The following is an 18407-nucleotide window of genomic DNA, read 5'->3' on the forward strand; positions in this document are numbered from 1 at the left end:
TCTCTTGTTTTCACGTTAAAGTTTTCCACAACCTTAATATTGTCCTTCAATCTTTCAATATTACCATGGTACATGTATAAGTTGCACAATAAACCAAACACAAACAATAGCAAGAAGAAACAATCACAAAAAAGAAAATATGGCACAAAAATTTATGCTGTTTAACAAAATTATCTACGTTCACATCTCACTAGTTCCAATATACTGAAAGAAAATAGTAGTACAATGCAACTACTATATAAACAACAATATATATCAGGATTTACATCAAATTTCACATAATGAAATGTACAGTACTAATCAGGGTCCACAAATTCAACATAAACAAAGCTTTTGGGCTTGGAGCAAACAAAACCAAAAAAACCCACAAAATTTCTGCAACAGAGTTCTGATTTTGACAGATCCATTTTTACCAACAATCAAAGAACTTTATAAACACCTTGCTTTGTCTGAAGTAATTAACAATTTACACATAACCAAACTTGCAATTTTGATAGTTAAAATGAACTTTATAAATATCAAATGCAAGCAAAACTTACTGTTATTACAGTACAGAACAATGAAAACATGAAACAGGATCATTCTGCAAGATTTTGCAGCTTGCAGGCTGCAATGGAGTTCAAAACCCATGAGTTGCTGGCCACTGTGGCTCCAGTGGAACTTGCTAGAGCTTTTGCATCTGACTGCCTCGTGTTGAAAATCAAATTTCTCTTGCTGGGATCACACTTATCGGGTAGCTCACGGCTGTAAATGATGAATGTTGACAGGGATTCATGACCACTTGGAATAGGCTTCCTTTGTAGAACAGTCCCTCCAGCCGCAGTTATGAGATCATGTAAGTACCCCTTGTATGAAGTAACAAAATCTCCAGCAAAATAAAACTTGAACCCATTAAAGAGCTTTGGTTGCTGCAAACAAGAAAAGAATTGTTTGAGTGTTCATACACAAAAATTTAATCGAATTTATGATTCTCATGTCATGTATTCTGTATAGAACCACAAACTGCAATTATCAGATTCTATGCTACTGCCACTTAGAATATGTTGATCCCTTTACCAGGAAAAAGGCCAGGAAGGCTTTTGTTGGTGTTTTAACTTTCCCCGGGATTAAAATAATGCCAGAAAATACCTCTTTTTTTTTTCTTTTTTTCTTTTTTGAGACATAGACCACAGCCTAGATTTTGGATGGATTTGGCAAATCAAATCCTTCTCAGTGTCAACTTTGCTAAACGGATACTAATTATGGGTTACATTGCATTGTGGAAAACTAGTTTTTTTTTTTTAAAAAAAAAGGAAAAGAAAAAAGAAAAAGGATAAAATGACAATGGTAAGAGAAGCTACACATCTGAAGAGTAAATTGAATGGTAAAATTTTTCTCATGAAACCCATTCATCATAGCAAACATTGTGTGTTTGGTAACGTTTACGTTTTCAGTTTATATTTACAAAAATTTTATAAACTGATTTTTATTTATTTTTAAAAAAACGTAAACTACAAATACGTTTGGTAATTAACAAAATGTTTAAAAATATAAAAAAGAATGAGAAATGGCAAGTGACGGCGGAAGACGGTCGTGGAAAGTTGTGATGGTGGGTGATGGGTAGCTGGTGGTGGCGGGTGGGTGGTAGTGGTGGAGGCAGGTGGTGGTGGCAAGTGGGTGGCGGATAGCGGGTGGTGGTGGGTGGGTAGGTGACGGTGATGGTGGCGGGTGGTAGCGAGTGGGTGGCGGGTGGTGGTGGCGGGTGGGTGGTGGTGGTAGGTGGTGATGGTGGGTGGGTGGGTGACGGTGGCAGGTAATGGGTGGTAGCGAGTAGGTGGTGGGTGGTGGTGGCAGGTAGGTGGTGGGTGGTAATGGTGGGTGGGTGGGTGGTGGTGGTGGTGGGTGGGTGACGGTGGCAGGTGGTAAGTGATAGCGAGTGGGTGGTGGCGGTGGCGGTGGCGGGTGGTGAGTGGTGGTGGGTGGCGGGTGAGTGATGGTGGTGGTGGTGGTGGGTGGTGGTGGCGGGTGGGTGATAGGTGGCTGGTGGTGGTGGGTGGCAGGTGGTGGATGGTGGTGGGTGGTGAGTGGTGGTGGCAAGTAGGTGGCGGGCGGTGGATGGTAGTGGAGGGTGGATGGTAGGTGGGTGGTGGGGAGTGAGTGGCAGGTGGGTGATGGGTGGTGGTGATAGGTCGTGGTGGTGGTGGGTGGTGGGTGGTGGTGGCGGAAGACAATGGTGGAAAATGGTGGTGAGTGGTGGCTAGTGTTGGGTGGTAAAAAAAAAAAAAAACTCAAAACTCAAAACGGAAACACATTTTTTGTGTTATTATTTTTTGGCCAAATTTATAAACTGAGACCACTTATTTATAAATCAAAAATTTTACCAAACAAGTTTTTATTTGAGTTTCTTAAATTTTTGTAAATATAAACAAAAAACTGAAAACGTAAGTGTTACCAAACGACACCTTAAATCATTAGCTATGACTAAAATTGGTTAAGAGATAAATTACTGACTATGCTTACTTGCAGGAATGGAGACTTCATATGTATCACACTCAATTCATATATTTGTTTCTTTTGAAAGTAATCACAGTCAATTCAAATGTCTGAATTATTTCTAAATAAGAAAATGACCTTGTTTAGAACTCTTAATCTTCCAAGTCGAGGACCATCCTTGATTCCATGAATGTCAACACCAATTTCATATAGCTGTTCATCAACAGGTTCCATGGCTTTCATGCTAGCCTTAATCCCTGCAACACCAAAAGCAAACTGAGTTAAAAGGATATATGTGTATTCATTACAAAATTATAGGCTCTTAGAATCTTCGAGTTGCTAATATCTAAGTCAATGATTCCATTGTGATGGAAAAAAGTGTACTAACATTCAATATTCAGTATCCACTTTCCCTCTAAGATTCCCATCAAAACTTTGAGGGTTCTTCTGCAGGCTCCATTCTCGTCCGTAGATGCAATGACATGGGTGACACTGGAATCCCAGTTTTTCAATACCATAACTTTTGATGATCTCTCAAACTCAGAAACAATTTCCTGTAAACCCAACTATCAAGTAAATAAAATGATGAAACATTTTCTTATAATCCAATAGACAAAAACTATATCTAAACTTTTATTTACCCTCTCTGCATTTGCGAGAGCTGAACAACATAGGACCATTCTTTCGGATGATCCATGAGAGCTCCAACGCTTACAAGTGCTACTGGCATGTTTAACAGCAACTTCTGGTTGGTAGCTTGGGGATGGTCTGAGAAATGAAGTTCAGAGAAATTTGGAGGAAACGTATTGTAGTGAAGTTTTAAAATCCAGTTCAAATAAATCCAAAACTTGGGCATTGAAATCATTAGCTTACCCTTTTGGAATGCATTTCTTTTTCCTTTTTATCTGAGTTCCAGATTTCTCATTAGGAAGTTTAGAAGAGGCATGTAGAGGACATAACATGACAAAGTTATCCTGTGGCATGATACAAAATCAGAAAATGTATTTATTATGAAATTTTACAAACTCCATTTAATACTTACATTATCCCACCGACATTGTGGGATCAACTTTGCACAAGGAACATGGAAGCTCTTGCGGCAACTTTTCTCATAACATCCAAGAGCTGCCCCTTTGATGTCGCAGCAACAGCATTTAATCCTCCGGCTTCTTGCTAATTCAGCTTCAAGGTTGATGGCATTATCATCTTCAAAATATACATTAGGAGCCCTGCACATGTGATTTGACTAGTTAAAACTATATCATTGATATCAAAACCAAGACTTAGAAAATGATTCAAGCCACTTATGCTACTCGAGGACTTTCTACTCCAAAGCTTTATGAGTACATAAAGGTCAGTCACAGTTTAGTAGTCAAATCATGGAATTCCAATGAAATTTCACTTGAAGTGCAGTTTTCTTATCCATTAAATATTGTATCATCATGGCGATGCAGGCTATAAGAAACTCAAGAAGCAATTAAAGAAACAACAATATTAAGAAATTATCATGATTCAAGGGGGTTCTAAAGGAACCATGTATAGTCAAGTTATTAGTATTAGTAAAGTTTTGTTTTTGTTTATTATGTCTGCTTCTGGTTAGTTTTAGATTTTTTTTATTTGATTGAAAATAGCAATGCAGTTGTTTACATACTGTATTAGACCACAATATATAAATATAACAACTTGAAAAGTAGTTCTTTTTGTGTTGTTCGAAAGAACTTCATACCATTCTGTGCAATTCTTATGTGCGTGTATGACCTTTGATCCACCATTGTAATCTGCTGAAACAGGCTTGCCATTGAGGTAGTGAACCATGATTCCTGAGACCTGTAATTTCGGTTTGCAGATTAAAAAGGGGCAAATTACCAACACAGAATCAACCAATGGACTACAACAGACAAGCCAAAGGGCTGGTAGTAGAGAAGCATGTAAAAAGAGAATTCAGATACCTCAGAGTCTTTTGTAGAACGACAGAAAGCACACTGGACTTTATGAGGATCAGTATCACATTTATAAAATACCACTCCTTCAGAAGCACGAAGAGACTTCTCTGTCACCGAAATGCCCTGCAAGACTTCAGAATTACCTTGAACCTTTCCAGAGAGTTGAGTTTTCTTGACAGTAACCTCGTTACAACCATCCAAAGCAGCATCAACCAACTTATTATCCTTCGAGATTTCATCAGTGTAGATTTTTTGCTTTTTTGACCTTCTCATATCTTGATCACATTTTGGATTCGTTGTGGTCTTAATTTCGCTTTTGCTGGTTTTCACACCCAAATCAGGAACATTCTTTTTAACAGCTAGAGGAAGATATATACTGGATAATTGGGATATAAAATCCTCCTTACTTTGGTTTTGTGTTATGTTATTCTTAGATGAACCTAGGTTGTGGGTTTTCAATCTTTTAGGCTGATCTCTCCGCCGACCAATGCTCTTATTACTGCTTTCTTTCTTATCTGATGAAGCTGGCAAGTCAGTGACCACAGTATCATTATCCTGATTCAGAGGACTTGCTTCAACACCTAAAACAGAAATGTTTTCTGGTACAAGTTCTATGACACTAATGTCAAACATTACCTTCTTGTCCCTCTTATGGGTTCTAGTGTTCAAATTTAACAAATTCTGCTTAAGAATACTATTTTCAGCCACTTTCTGTGATTCAACTGGGACTCCAAGAACTTCACTCATAGTACTTTTGGTTTGTTTCTTTTTGGTTATTTCACTCGCCTTCCTACCTCTCTTCTTAGATTTTTTCATTCTATCTCCAGTGTTTATATTTTCCGTTCTTGGCAAGGACAATGCAATTAAGCTTCCTTCCACATTGTCAGTCCTTGGTTTGGAAACCACATTTTCTGACTTTTCAATTCTGATTTCCCCATTAATCACAGCACCTTGTGAGGATGCTTTGCATTCCTTTTCCTGAATTCCATTAAATTCATCAGTATCTGCAACCTGCAGTTCACAACAAAATTTAGTACCAGGGAGATGAATTAAGCAAGATAAAAGATATAAATACTATATGGAGACAACAGTTGTGATACCATTTGATGATATTGCCAACATGTAAAAAGGTGTTATATACCTGTAAATTTATGGGGCTTGAACAGAGTTCAGGAGAGCAAGGCCTTTGTGTCCACTCAAACATCTCACTATCGAAGTAATTAGCATCATTCAATGCAATGTTCGTTCCCTCCTACATGAAGTAAAAATAAATTTTAAAACAAGTTTATGGCATCAAATGATAGGGGGCTTTTACACAATTTAAAATTTAAATAGAAGAAACCCTTCAATTGATAAACCAGTCACTCAGGTCCGGCTTCCAAATTGCATCAGAAATGGTGAACTGGACCCTTTTAACAAATTAATAAGATCCTTCAGACAGTCCCTTATGAAATTCTTCAAATTTTCAGAGGGAACTGTCAGCAATGACCAAATATTAACATTCTCCAATAACTCGTTACTGATTGTATGTTGGTCAGGGCTAACTTACCCAGATTTACTTCTGATTGCAAATCAATAAGAGCAAGGCAAGTGATTTTTCAGATCTAAGATCAAGCTACTTCTAAACAGATTAATATTTGGTAACTTACTTTTGGGGCTATACCAGAGGGGATTTCATCATCCGAGTCCTTGATATCACTAAAACAAGGAGCGTTTGGTGGTGTATCCAGGTTATGACCCCCATCCGTCTGCTGACTTAATTTTTCTACATCCTCTTCATCTCTTAACCAGAAAAATGGAGTAAAGACCGCTTCTCCCTTTTCATTTACAGCACGTTTTTCCTTAAGTACAACTGAACTTTTCTCTGGTTGATTTTTGGTATTCTCACCCAATCCACTTCCAAACATTGCAGGTCTTATTGGAGATGCTGAAGGAGGAAATTGTGGAAGCTGGACCCTTTTCTTTGTTGGAAAGGATGGTTTCACAGGATCTGTATTTGAACTTTCTTGGTTAGTCTTTAATGACTTTTTCGGCTGCTTTCCTTTGAATCTTCTTCGATTCTTTGGTGTGTCTTGGCAAGTTCTACCACTCTCTTGTTCACAAATCTTACCACCTTCAAGTTGGTTATCTTCCTCTGCACCAACCAGAAAATGGAAAGCATGTAAGACTTGAATTGATATTGGCCTTCAATATTAGATAACTTTTAACACATACAACTTGTTTGAACAGAGAATATTTTATTAGGATAAAGACATGCCAATCTAGGTTATGGATGGCAACAATCAAATGTTCAACACAATGACCTAACGCTTTTAACATTCATAAATCTCAATTATTTGCATAAACAAAAAATAAATCATTCATGTACTATGACTTTAAAATGTTCTTGATAAGAACTAACACCTATTGCTTACATTTAACTTATTCAATATCACTTTTTTTACATGGTTAGAAACCATGCAGTGTGAAAAATGAAGAATGTGGCAACATTAACAGAAACAACACAGCCTGAAAAAAAGAAAGTGCAATGTATTTTGATTGAGAAACATATGGAAGCAAAATGTCTTGCACCCAGGAGATTTATTTAATTCTAGAAAGCATTATTTAGGACAATGCATATACAATTATCTGTTCTAACACCAGCCTGCCGGATTTGATTAATATTTTCAAATTGCATTTTTTGTGTTTCAAATAGGGGTGTTGAAATATACCTGCTAATTTGATTGAAGGTACAGTCTGAGTGACAAATATATTGACCCCGGAAGCAATTTCCATGCTCTTGTAAATGCTAACCAGGTTATCCATATGAGGAGCAGGGCGAACCTCTGCACAAGAGAATTATTATTTAGTTGATGACAATGAATAGGCTGTATAAGGCTGGTACAGATCTAAAAGTCCATTCACAAAACTCGTCAGTCATCTGCAAAATGTAACACTACAAATCCTGTTTAAAGTTTCTAGCTAGTGTTGAGCATTAGCAGCCCAAAGATAACAATTTCCAATTGGATTGGCATAATATTATGAAAATAGAACAATAGAAGCTTCAAATTCATATGAACTGCATTGAAAGAGAACCAGGTTGATTCATGTCATCCATGAATTTTAATATTCAAAAATTTAGTAAATTAATTTAATTCAGATGTCAAAATTTAAAATCTTATGCACCAATATTATACTGGTGATTGTATACTCAGTTTTCCACAATGCCATTGTATTTATTCCAACAGAAACCATTTTGAACATAGAGAGAATATGACAAAACTACTTGGGTATGTACTTTTAACATAGTTGAAAAACCCAATTCAAGGTATCATACCTACTCCGTATACATTTAACTTAGGGTTTGGTTAACGAGTGTCCTAAGGGCATTGGTTAACAATCTTTAAATTGATCATATATTATATATTGCAAGCACTTTCATACATTATGTACAAGCATTTTAAGCTTCTTATCAAGTGCCATTAGGGCAGTCATTAACAAAACCCAAGTTATTGGGTTTCTGCTCACTAATAATTCTATGGCTTCTATAATTATGCATAACACGGTGTGTGATAGCATCATAGCATGCATGAACCCAGCCCTTCACTGACTTTACATCGATTTCATATAGTAAGATTAAAAGAAAATGTCAAAAAAAAAAAACACACACACACACACACACACACAACACAGCATATACCTCTGCGACGATATGGAACCTTACAAACTGGACAACTGGAATCTGATTTCATAGATTTCTCAATACATAAACTGAAAATAATAGAAACAACACAAAGCATTAGGCTTCTGCTTCCACATTTTCAAATGCCATACATAGATTTGTACATTAATGAAAAAAATAAATAAATAAACAAACATGTAAAGCCAAGGGCATGAAGCTGAATCAGAAGAGCTTACTTGCAAAATACATGGTTACATGTGAGTGAAACTGCAGATTTCAAGAGACTCAAGCTGCATAAAATAACAAACTATCAAAATTCAACCAATCCAAATTCCAAATCAAACCCAGATACAATTTTACACCAAAAACATATGCGAACAAACATAAAACGAATTGAAATACAGAACCCAGATGAATATATTACTGGAACTGATATAAATTGTAGTTAATTTGTGGTAAAAGTGTAAATCAGTGTATAAATAAATATATTTGTATATAAGTATATGTAAAAATATGTGTGCTTATCGGTGGAGATTTTACCAGATGGGGCACTTGAGTTCTCTGCCCATTTTCTCGAGGTGAGGAAAGTCCGCCATTTTTTAGAAGAGTGTTTTCTGTGCGCACCTTGCGTTAGAGAGAGAGAAGAAGAAGATGAGAAGAAGAGAGAGAATGGTCGATGGCGCGAGAAATTTATCATCAGGTTTTTGAATTTCTAAGGGCGCGAAAGATTTTGGGGGCTTTTACCCGCCCCTAATTTGGAACTTTCCTTCTCTTGCACTCCTTGTACAATTTTTTGAGGTTGCTTCGGAAGATGAGTTAAATTAGCTTTTTCTTTAAAAATAAAAAATAATAAAAATTATTGGGTTAACTACTTAAAAATTCTATTTACAAATATTATGGGTGTGTTTGGTTTGGTTTTGAGAGATAAATTTTCAAAAAATATTTTAGAGAGAAAGTTTAGAAAATTTTTTTGTTTGTTTGGTTGTATATTTTGGAAATAATTTTGGAATATGAGAGTTTGAAATGATTTGATATTTTATTGTAGTTGAGTAGATGTGTGTGAGATAAAAAGTTATTGAGAATGTGAGAAGATAGAGAAAAAGTGATTGATTGATGCGTAAAAGAGAGAAAGTGGTTGTGAAATTTTTTTTCCAAAATCATTGAACCAAACAAAATTTAAAAAAAATTACTCACTTAAAAACAAACCAAATAAGGCCTATGATAATTTAGGTTCTATCTATAATTTTTTGAGCTAATAAGTTATGAATATTATCAGTTTTTTTTAATTTTTAAAACTAAAAATATTAAATTTTATGTAGTAATGTTCTAAATAATTGTTTCACTAATTGATGAAAAAAGCAGAGTATGTAATTGAACATTTTTGTCTTTTTATTTATTAGTTTGATTCAACTATCTAATAAAATTGAAACCATTATCAATTTTTTCAATTTTAAAATTGAAAATATCATCAGTTTTTTCATTTTTAAATTTTTTTGCACATTAATGTTCCATCATCATGCTCTTTTATAGACACAAATTTTTTTATTTTGAACAAAAAAATAATTCAATTTTTTCAAAAAAAAACAATTAGGCCAAGTTTGGGAAGACTAAAAAAGTGCACTTTTTGTCTTTTTAGACTAAAAAATTGAGGTTGAAAATATGGATGTTTGGGTTAACTTTTTGACTTTTTATTGAAAAATGTGTAATAAAAAATTGTAAAAATTGATTTGTAGGGAAAAATTTGAATTGGGAGTTGTGCAGCCGTAATTGTTGACTTTTGGTGAATAGTGTTAACTTTTTAGCTTTTTGAGTAACTTTTTGACTTTTTGGATTTTTTGGATCTTCCCAAACTTGCCCTTAGTCTTTTTTTGTTGCATATAAATTTTTTTTTTAGTTTTTTCAATTTAAATGTTGACATTTTAAAGTTTTGAAAATCAAAATAAATATTAAATTATCATATTTCTTTATAGATAATCATAGATGATAAACAATCATTGTTTGAATGATAATTTTGATTATTAAAAATTTAATGGAATTTGAAAATCTAAAAAATCTTAATTAAAACTTAATAGAGTATAAGTTCATAAATTAAAATTTATGTGTAAATGTCCCATATTTATTTTAGTAACTTTTTAAAATTATATTATTATTTTTTTTTTTTTGATCGTTTTGTAAAGATAAATTTTAAAAGTAATATTTTATTGAATAATTCTAAAAAATTAAAAAAAAACAAAAAACAAAATTAAAAAAAAAAACTACTATTTCTGTCTTTTCAAAACTTTTTAAAATTCTTCGATTCATTCGTTGAGTTAAATATAAATTCTTGAAATTTTTTAAAAAAAAAGTTCAAAAATATGAAGTTAAAAAAAAAACAAATAATCAAATTTCTCATTCTCTTTTTATTTTAGTGATAAAACGAATATTTTTAATTCATAATATTAAACGGATTTTTGGGGGTTTTTTGGGGAACACACCAAAAAAGCTAATTTTTTAATTTTTTTAACTAAAAAAATTAGTTTTTTTTAATCCAAAATAACCCAATTTTTTGGCAAAAAAACTACTAAAAAGTCAAAAAATCAAAAAAATTAATTTTTTACAACTTACCACTTGGCCATAACTCCTTCCAAAAGCTCATTTTTTAAAAAAAAGACAAACTCTAATCTTTTGAATCATAAATTCCTCCAAAATAAAGAAATCTTGCAAGAAAAATAAAGGCTATATTTGGAGAAACTTTTGAAATATGATTCCACCCCTTTCCCTGAACCTTCTGTTTGGATAGAGTATTCAAAAATTAATTCTACACTACTTTTGAAAACTCGTTTCTGGGGTTACTTGAATTTTGAAATTTTGCCTACCCGATCATCCTCCCGAACGTCCAGCCGGTTGATCGGAACAGTGTGAATTTTTATTTTTTATTTTTGGGGCAATTAGCACCTGTAATTTTTCATAATTAAATAAAAAAAAATTTTGAATTTTTTAAAATTTTAAAATTTTTTTTATGAGCTTTTAATAGAACTTTGGATTGTGTGTTTGGTTATGAGTTCTAAGTTTTTAAATCAAATGTCATATGTCACATCAATTATTTCAAACTCAATTCAAAACTCATAACCAAACAAATTTTTCACACTTAAATCATAATTTCAAAACTCACAAACTCAAAATACAACTCTATTCTCAAATCATAATTTTAAACTCTATCAAATGCAACAAAAAAAATTCAGATTTATATTTTTTGTGACAAATTTATCCTTTCGCGCACGCGCACCCACACACACACACACACTCTCTCTCTCTATCTTTATTGCTTTATTTCCCTCACTCTGTCTCAACTCTCTCTCTCTTTCTCGTTTAACTCTTACTCTCTTTATCTCTTTTCAAGAGCTCTCTCTACCACCACCACTACCACCTCTAGTACTACCACTACCACTACCACTATCACTACATCCACCGTCTCCACTACTAGTGGCATTGTTCATCACTGCCACCACCATAACTGTCTTAACCATCGTCGCCATTGGATCTCCTATACCACCAACAACTACCATCGTCATCTTTCACCTCCATGGCCTCATATTTGAGATTGACGACCTCAGGTCTGAGATCTATCATCTCAGATCTATATTCTCTCCCCAGTGTCGGAGCTAGGAATTTAATATAGAGGGGGCATCTATTAATTAAAATCTCAAAATTTTTCTTCCCCAATCAAGAAAGTTCGATACTTGATTTAAGCTTGATCAGATTGTTTGAAAAAAATCTTTTGAATATGTTGTTTTGTATAACAAGCCTTGACATTTACTCGAAACTTGATTATAAGCACTATTGGAACCTCTAACATGAGTATGAATTTTTTATTTTTTCTTCCAATTTGAGAAACCCTCACCAACAAAAGAATCACCACCAACTTGATCTCTAATATCGGGTTTAAAAAGATAATAACATAAACAAAATGCTGCATTTTTTACTACACTATACTCCAACTAATTAGGAAATTCACTAAACCAAGCCTGATTAAATTGCTAAAGTTTTTGTCCAAATGATTTTTGTGAAAAATTATGATCACGAGATTGACAAGGACCTTTTTGTAGATATACCCTACGAATTTGGTCTCGATCATTAGAATTATAGTCCATAATCCAAGGCCATAGTCCTGGATCTACAATAAGGTCTGCTAAGTTGATTTCTATGCGACTTTGCGGAAGAATAATTATCATGTTCTTCTTGAGGAAGAGATAATTCAAACTTTGATTTTCTTTTGAAATATTTCTCCATGAATGTTTTAAAAATAAAAATAAAAATTAAAATTCATAGTCAAAATCACAAACCCCCACAAATAAAAATCTACAATTTTAATACAAATAAAAAAAATAAATTTAGCACAAATCACAACAAATCAAAATTTATAATTTTAGCACAAATTATAACAAATCAAAATTCTAAATTTAAATATTAATCACCGCAAATTAATATTTTTAATTTTAGCACAAATCAAATCCCTAATTTTAGCACAAACAACAACAAACCAAAATCCTTAATTTTAATATAAATCTCCACCAATTAAGATTAATAATTTTAACGTATCAAAATCTCTTATTTTTACATAAATAATAACAAATAAAATTGGAAATAATAATAAATAACTATAAATTAATACTCATAATTTTTATTTAAAAGTAAAAATTAATAAATAAAGTTACATGTAAATAATGAACAGAAGATACCAAAGTTGTAGTGTGGTTCCAAATATGTGTTGTGTGATCCTAATTTGATAAATCACGAGTCGGTAAATCGTAAAGTAACAAAGGGAGACAAAAAAGATAAAGAAAATATGAAAAGACTTAACAAGTAGTATTGTAAATAAATAAAAAAATAAAGAATTTTCACATACTTTTAGGGTTTTAACCTTGCTGTAATTGAAGTTGTGTGCACTCACCCCCCCCAAAAAAAATTATGTCAGTGTTTAGTTGGGATTGGGACTCAAAAAAAGAAAGAAAGAAAAGTTGGTGCATGTGTTAGCGTGTTTGGGTAAAATTGGGAGTGCTGTGTATAGGAAGGGCAGGACTGTGTGTAAGCTAAGACCCCTCAAAAAAAGAAAATGAAAAGTCGGGGAGCACGTGACCTCCCTCGCCCTTATGTCCCTCCGCCCCTGTCTCTTCCTCTCTTTCTCTTTGTCTCCTTAAGATGCTCTATTTTCAAATTTTAGATAGTAAAAGTTTACGTTGGTTTGAACCAAATTTGAGGCAATATATGTGGTTTCTTTATCTCTCTATTTCTCTTTCTCGCTATATGTATATATTTTTATTTTAGTGCATTTTTTTTTGTTGTCATTATCAGTTTAAATATTGATTTTGAGATCTCAAATGAAAATGTTATTTTAGTAAGTTCAATAGCAAAATAGTAAGATTTTACTCTAACATGAGAGTAAAATTTTACTGTTAACGTTATTAATTCAATCTTTTGATTGATTTCTCATTTAATATCTATATGATATAAGTGTGGTGGCTAGTGATAACAATGGCAAAAATTTACTATTCATATGTTTGAAGTAAACAATAAAATTTTGCTGTCTAATAGAGTAAAATTTTACTGTCACCGGAGAATTTTGTTAGAAAATTTTCACTGACCGACAGTGGTCGCGGAAAAATTTTCGCCGGCTGGGGTGATCAATGGTGGCCAACGGTAGTTGGTAATGGCAGACAATGGTCAGTGGTGGCTGCGATAATATAAGAAAATAATAGAAGTTAAAGTTAGTATTGTAACGACCCAGATTTCTAATTATTCTATAGAATTTATACTAATATTATTTAATCTCAATTCTGAAAATATATAATTTATTATATATTATTATGTGTAATTTTGTAAAATAATATAGATAATATAAATAATAATAATAATGGGTGTGGTATTAAAATAAATAATTAATTTCTGTTAGTATAAGATAAAGTGTAATTTAATTAAAAATTAAATTATTTATATAATTATATTAAAATATTGGATCAAAAGATAATTATCTTAAATATCTATTAAGGATAAGAATAAATCTTTGTAATTATTATCGAAATCTGCCACGTAGCGCTCTCTCCCCCTATAAAAGGCGGAGGCGTCCGCAGAAAGAAAGAAAAGAAAAGAAAAAGAAAGAAAAGAAAGAGAGGAAAAGAAAGAAGAAATAATGGAAGCTAAAATGGTCTTTGATAGTAGGAAGAAAGAGTAAGCTATTAAAGTTAAGGTGAGTTATATTATACCTTGAGTTACCAAAATGTATTTTACTTATATTTTGACTTACCAAAATCTATTTTATAAAAGTTATGTTTTATTAGTATATTTATAAAAGTTATGAAGGTTTCAGTTACGTGGTTTTATTTTTGAACCCTATTTGCTTAAAAGGAAACCCATGGATGTGTTTGTTTTACTTTTAAAGAATATTTGGTTGTGACCTTATATGAAAATATGTTTTGTAAGTACCACCACGGAAGTCCCATGCCTTAGGGGACTTAAATAACCATTGGCTTAGTGAGTCCCATGTCTTGGGGGACTGAAATAACCATTGGCTTAGTGAGTCCTATGCCTTGGGGGACTGAAATAACCATGGGCTTAGTGATTGACCATTTTGTGGTCCAGTGTTTGTCGTGGATCCATTGACCAGTGTGGTGCTTGGCACTTAGTGATGTACCGTGGTTATGATTGTATAGTGATTTCCGTATTACGTGTATATGTCAAATGATTTATGTATTATATACGCTATGTATCAAGCTCTTTTGGCCTAACCAATTATCCATGGTGAATTTTATGCCTTATACTCTTAGTATAATATTTCTCACTTTGCCATGAGCTTATAGTTTTTTACCACTTTCAGGTGACATGTCGGGACCAGCGTGTGGAGTAGGCACGAAGCACTTTTATTGATGTATTTTTTTATGTAAAAATCGGCCTTTTTGGTCAATACCTTTTGTAATAAAAATAGAAACTCCAATGATTATTTTAGTACCCTTATTTAAATATTTCTTCCGCTTGCGTTTATTAAATTGTTTAAAGATTTGGCCGGAGGTAACCACGGTTACTGGCCATCACGATGCCTAACCCTTGGGTACGGGGAGCGAGTCGTGACAAATGGTATCAGAGCAATGGTTTATAAAAAAAAAAAAAAAAAAATCATCATTGGAGCATAGGACACACGCACATTTAAGAAGTGGGATAACGGGTAATTAATACCGAATTATTATATTTTGTTCGTCGATTTAATTATATTATAATTTTATATGATTACATATATAATAATTTTTTTTTTGTGCTTAATTTCTGAAGGATATTTGACATAATTTATATTTGTTATAGTAATAAAAAAAAAAGGACAAGAAAAGAAGGATGTCGGGCTCAAATATCTACCAAAATTATAATATAATTAAATATATATAATTTTCAGTTCAATATTCAAAAAAAAATTATTTTGATGTTTTTTTTAAAGTGGATTCAAATTTTAAAGATACTAGTTTTAAAATTATTGCCCATCAATGAAAAGTTCATCTCAAAATTTTCAATTCTTGCATATCATTCTGTCATTGTGTTCTCATTTTTATCTATTTTTATCATAAACAAAGCGAGTGAAAAGTTTTTAAAGTCGCCCATTATTTCTCATTTTGGCCCAAATTAATTTTTGACAAGTAAACAGTGAGTGGTTTTTGGTAAAGTTTTTTTTTGAGGTACTATTTTCTATCAGATTAATCATCTAATATATATACATATATATCAGAGTGCGCAGCGGATAACTTACACCTGTAACAAATTTCGAGGACGAATTTTTAAAAGGAGGGAAGATTGTAACGACCCAGATTTCTAATTATTCTATAGAATTTATACTAATATTATTTAATCTCAATTCTGAAAATATATAATTTATTACATATTATTATGTGTAATTTTGTAAAATAATATAGATAATATAAATAATAATAATAATGGGTGTGGTATTAAAATAAATAATTAATTTCTGTTAGTATAAGATAAAGTGTAATTTAATTAAAAATTAAATTATTTATATAATTATATTAAAATATTGGGTCAAAAGATAATTATCTTAAATATCTATTAAGGATAAGAATAAACCTTTGTAATTATTATCGAAATCTGCCACGTAGCGCTCTCTGCCCCTATAAAAGGCGGAGGCGTCCGCAGAAAGAAAGAAAAGAAAAGAAAAAGAAAGAAAAGAAAGAAGAAATAATGGAAGCTAAAATGGTCTTTGATAGTGGAAAGAAAGAGTAAGGTATTAAAGTTAAGGTGAGTTATATTATATTATATCTTGAGTTATCAAAATGTATTTTACTTATATTTTGACTTACCAAAATCAATTTTATAAAAGTTATGTTTTATTAGTATATTTATAAAAGTTATGAAGGTTTCAGTTACGTGGTTTTATTTCTGAACCCTATTTGCTTAAAAGGAAACCCATGGATGTGTTTGTTTTACTTTTAAAGAATATTTGGTTGTGACCTTATATGAAAATGTGTTTTGTAAGTACCACCACGGCAGTCCCATGCCTTGGGGGACTTAAATAACCATTGGCTTAGTGAGTCCCATGCCTTGGGGGACTGAAATAACCATTGGCTTAGTGAGTCCTATGCCTTGGGGGACTGAAATAACCATGGGCTTAGTGATTGACCACTTTGTGGTCCAGTGTTTGTCGTGGATCCATTGACCAGTGTGGTGCTTGGCACTTAGTGATGTACCGTGGTTATGGTTGTATAGTGATTTCCGTATTACGTGTATATGTCAAATGATTTATGTATTATATATGCTATGTATCAAGCTCTTTTGGCCTAACCAATTATCCATGGTAAATTTTATGCCTTATACTCTTAGTATAATATTTCTCACTCTGCCATGAGCTTATAGTTTTTTACCACTTTCAGGTGACATGTCGGGACCAGCGTGTGGAGTAGGCACGATGCACTTTTATTGATGTATTTTTTTATGTAAAAATCGGCCTTTTTGGTCAATACCTTTTGTAATAAAAATAGAAACTCCAATGATTATTTTAGTACCCTTATTTAAATATTTCTTCCGCTTGCGTTTATTAAATTGTTTAAAGATTTGGCCGGAGGTAACCACGGTTACTGGCCATCACGATGTCTAACCCTTGGGTACGGGAAGCGGGTCGTGACAAGTATTGTCATATTTAAAAATATTTTGAATTTAGTCTCCAATGAATTAAATGTTTTGTAACTTGTCCTTTTGGTAATAAAATTTGGAATTGTGGGACTTATTACCAAAAACTCCATATTATAAAAGTGTAACATAGATTTACAACAATAATTTTGTATTTTAAATTTACAAATAATTTTGAAAATTTTAAAATTGAACCCAACTCATGTTCCAGTTTTGCCCAATGATGCTACCTTGGTGATTTATTATGTTTGATTTTTAAATTTTAATGTCTCGATTATTCATAAAATAAAAATATTGATACAATATTCATAGTCATGTAATTTTTGTTTATATATTTTCAAACAAATCAACGGTGTTCCATTTACAACAAAAGTTGTTAATTCTTAATTTTTTGTTTCAATGTCATCCTATCATCACTCGCCATTTTAAAAAAAAAAAAAAAAAAAAATTGATTGCAAATGTTCATGTGTTTGTGAGCAAGTTTTAGAGATTGTTTTTTTTCAAATACATTTTTTACCTTTTAAATTTCACCTTAGTCTTATATTTTTCAACTTTCACTCAATTTTGAAACGGGGAGATGACAGGAGAATTATATTAAAACTTATAAATTTAATTATTATAATTGAAAAGTTATGGACTCAAGTCAAATTTAAGTAAAAAATATAATTTATCCTTACACTCTGTTTGGATTGGGTGATGAAAAATAAAAGAAATTATTAGACATTCTCACCTAAGTGAGAAAAAAATAAGGAAATGAAATGATAGTGGTTATTCACCTTATTTGAATGGACTGTGATTAAAAAAGTAATTTTGATTTCTCACTAAATCTCATTATTTGGGGTGAGAAACAAAGCTTAAATTTAGTGTGATTTAGCTTTTTCACAATTTCTTACTATTACTCACCTCATTAATTATTCAAACAAGTGATGAGAAATTTCGTTCTCTCCATTTATTTTATTTTCTTTTCTCATCGAACTCGTCAATCCAAACGGAGTGTTAAAGTTATTTAGGCTCCATTTATTTGAGCGTAAAACATTTTTATACTACTTTTTTGTGTTTAGTTGATCATAATTGAAGTAAAACTGTTCCATACTTTGAAAAAATATTAGAAAATAGAACACTCACAATTCAAAACTTGTAAATCTTATTTATTTTCGGTGGTACTCACACCATAC

The 18407-nt window shown here is 32.2% G+C and overlaps 1 protein-coding gene across 1 annotated transcript; it reads right to left on the minus strand.

Moving 5' to 3' along the window:
• Positions 1-406: 406 nt before the first annotated feature.
• Positions 407-8863, minus strand: BRCA1 (breast cancer susceptibility1). Its single transcript, XM_028241460.2, has 14 exons — positions 8617-8863; positions 8313-8366; positions 8095-8165; positions 7127-7240; positions 6065-6549; positions 5557-5667; positions 4422-5426; positions 4199-4299; positions 3515-3701; positions 3346-3446; positions 3114-3240; positions 2861-3026; positions 2611-2729; positions 407-908 (listed from the first exon to the last, which is right to left on the minus strand). The coding sequence occupies exons 1-14, from the start codon at positions 8670-8672 to the stop codon at positions 579-581; spliced, it is 3027 nt and encodes a 1008-aa protein (XP_028097261.2). The 5' UTR covers positions 8673-8863; the 3' UTR covers positions 407-578.
• Between the last annotated feature and the right edge of the window lie 9544 nt (positions 8864-18407).

This window comes from Camellia sinensis, chromosome 9 (assembly GCF_055761805.1).
Source record: "Camellia sinensis isolate YWXY chromosome 9, ASM5576180v1, whole genome shotgun sequence".
Lineage (NCBI taxonomy): Eukaryota > Viridiplantae > Streptophyta > Magnoliopsida > Ericales > Theaceae > Camellia > Camellia sinensis.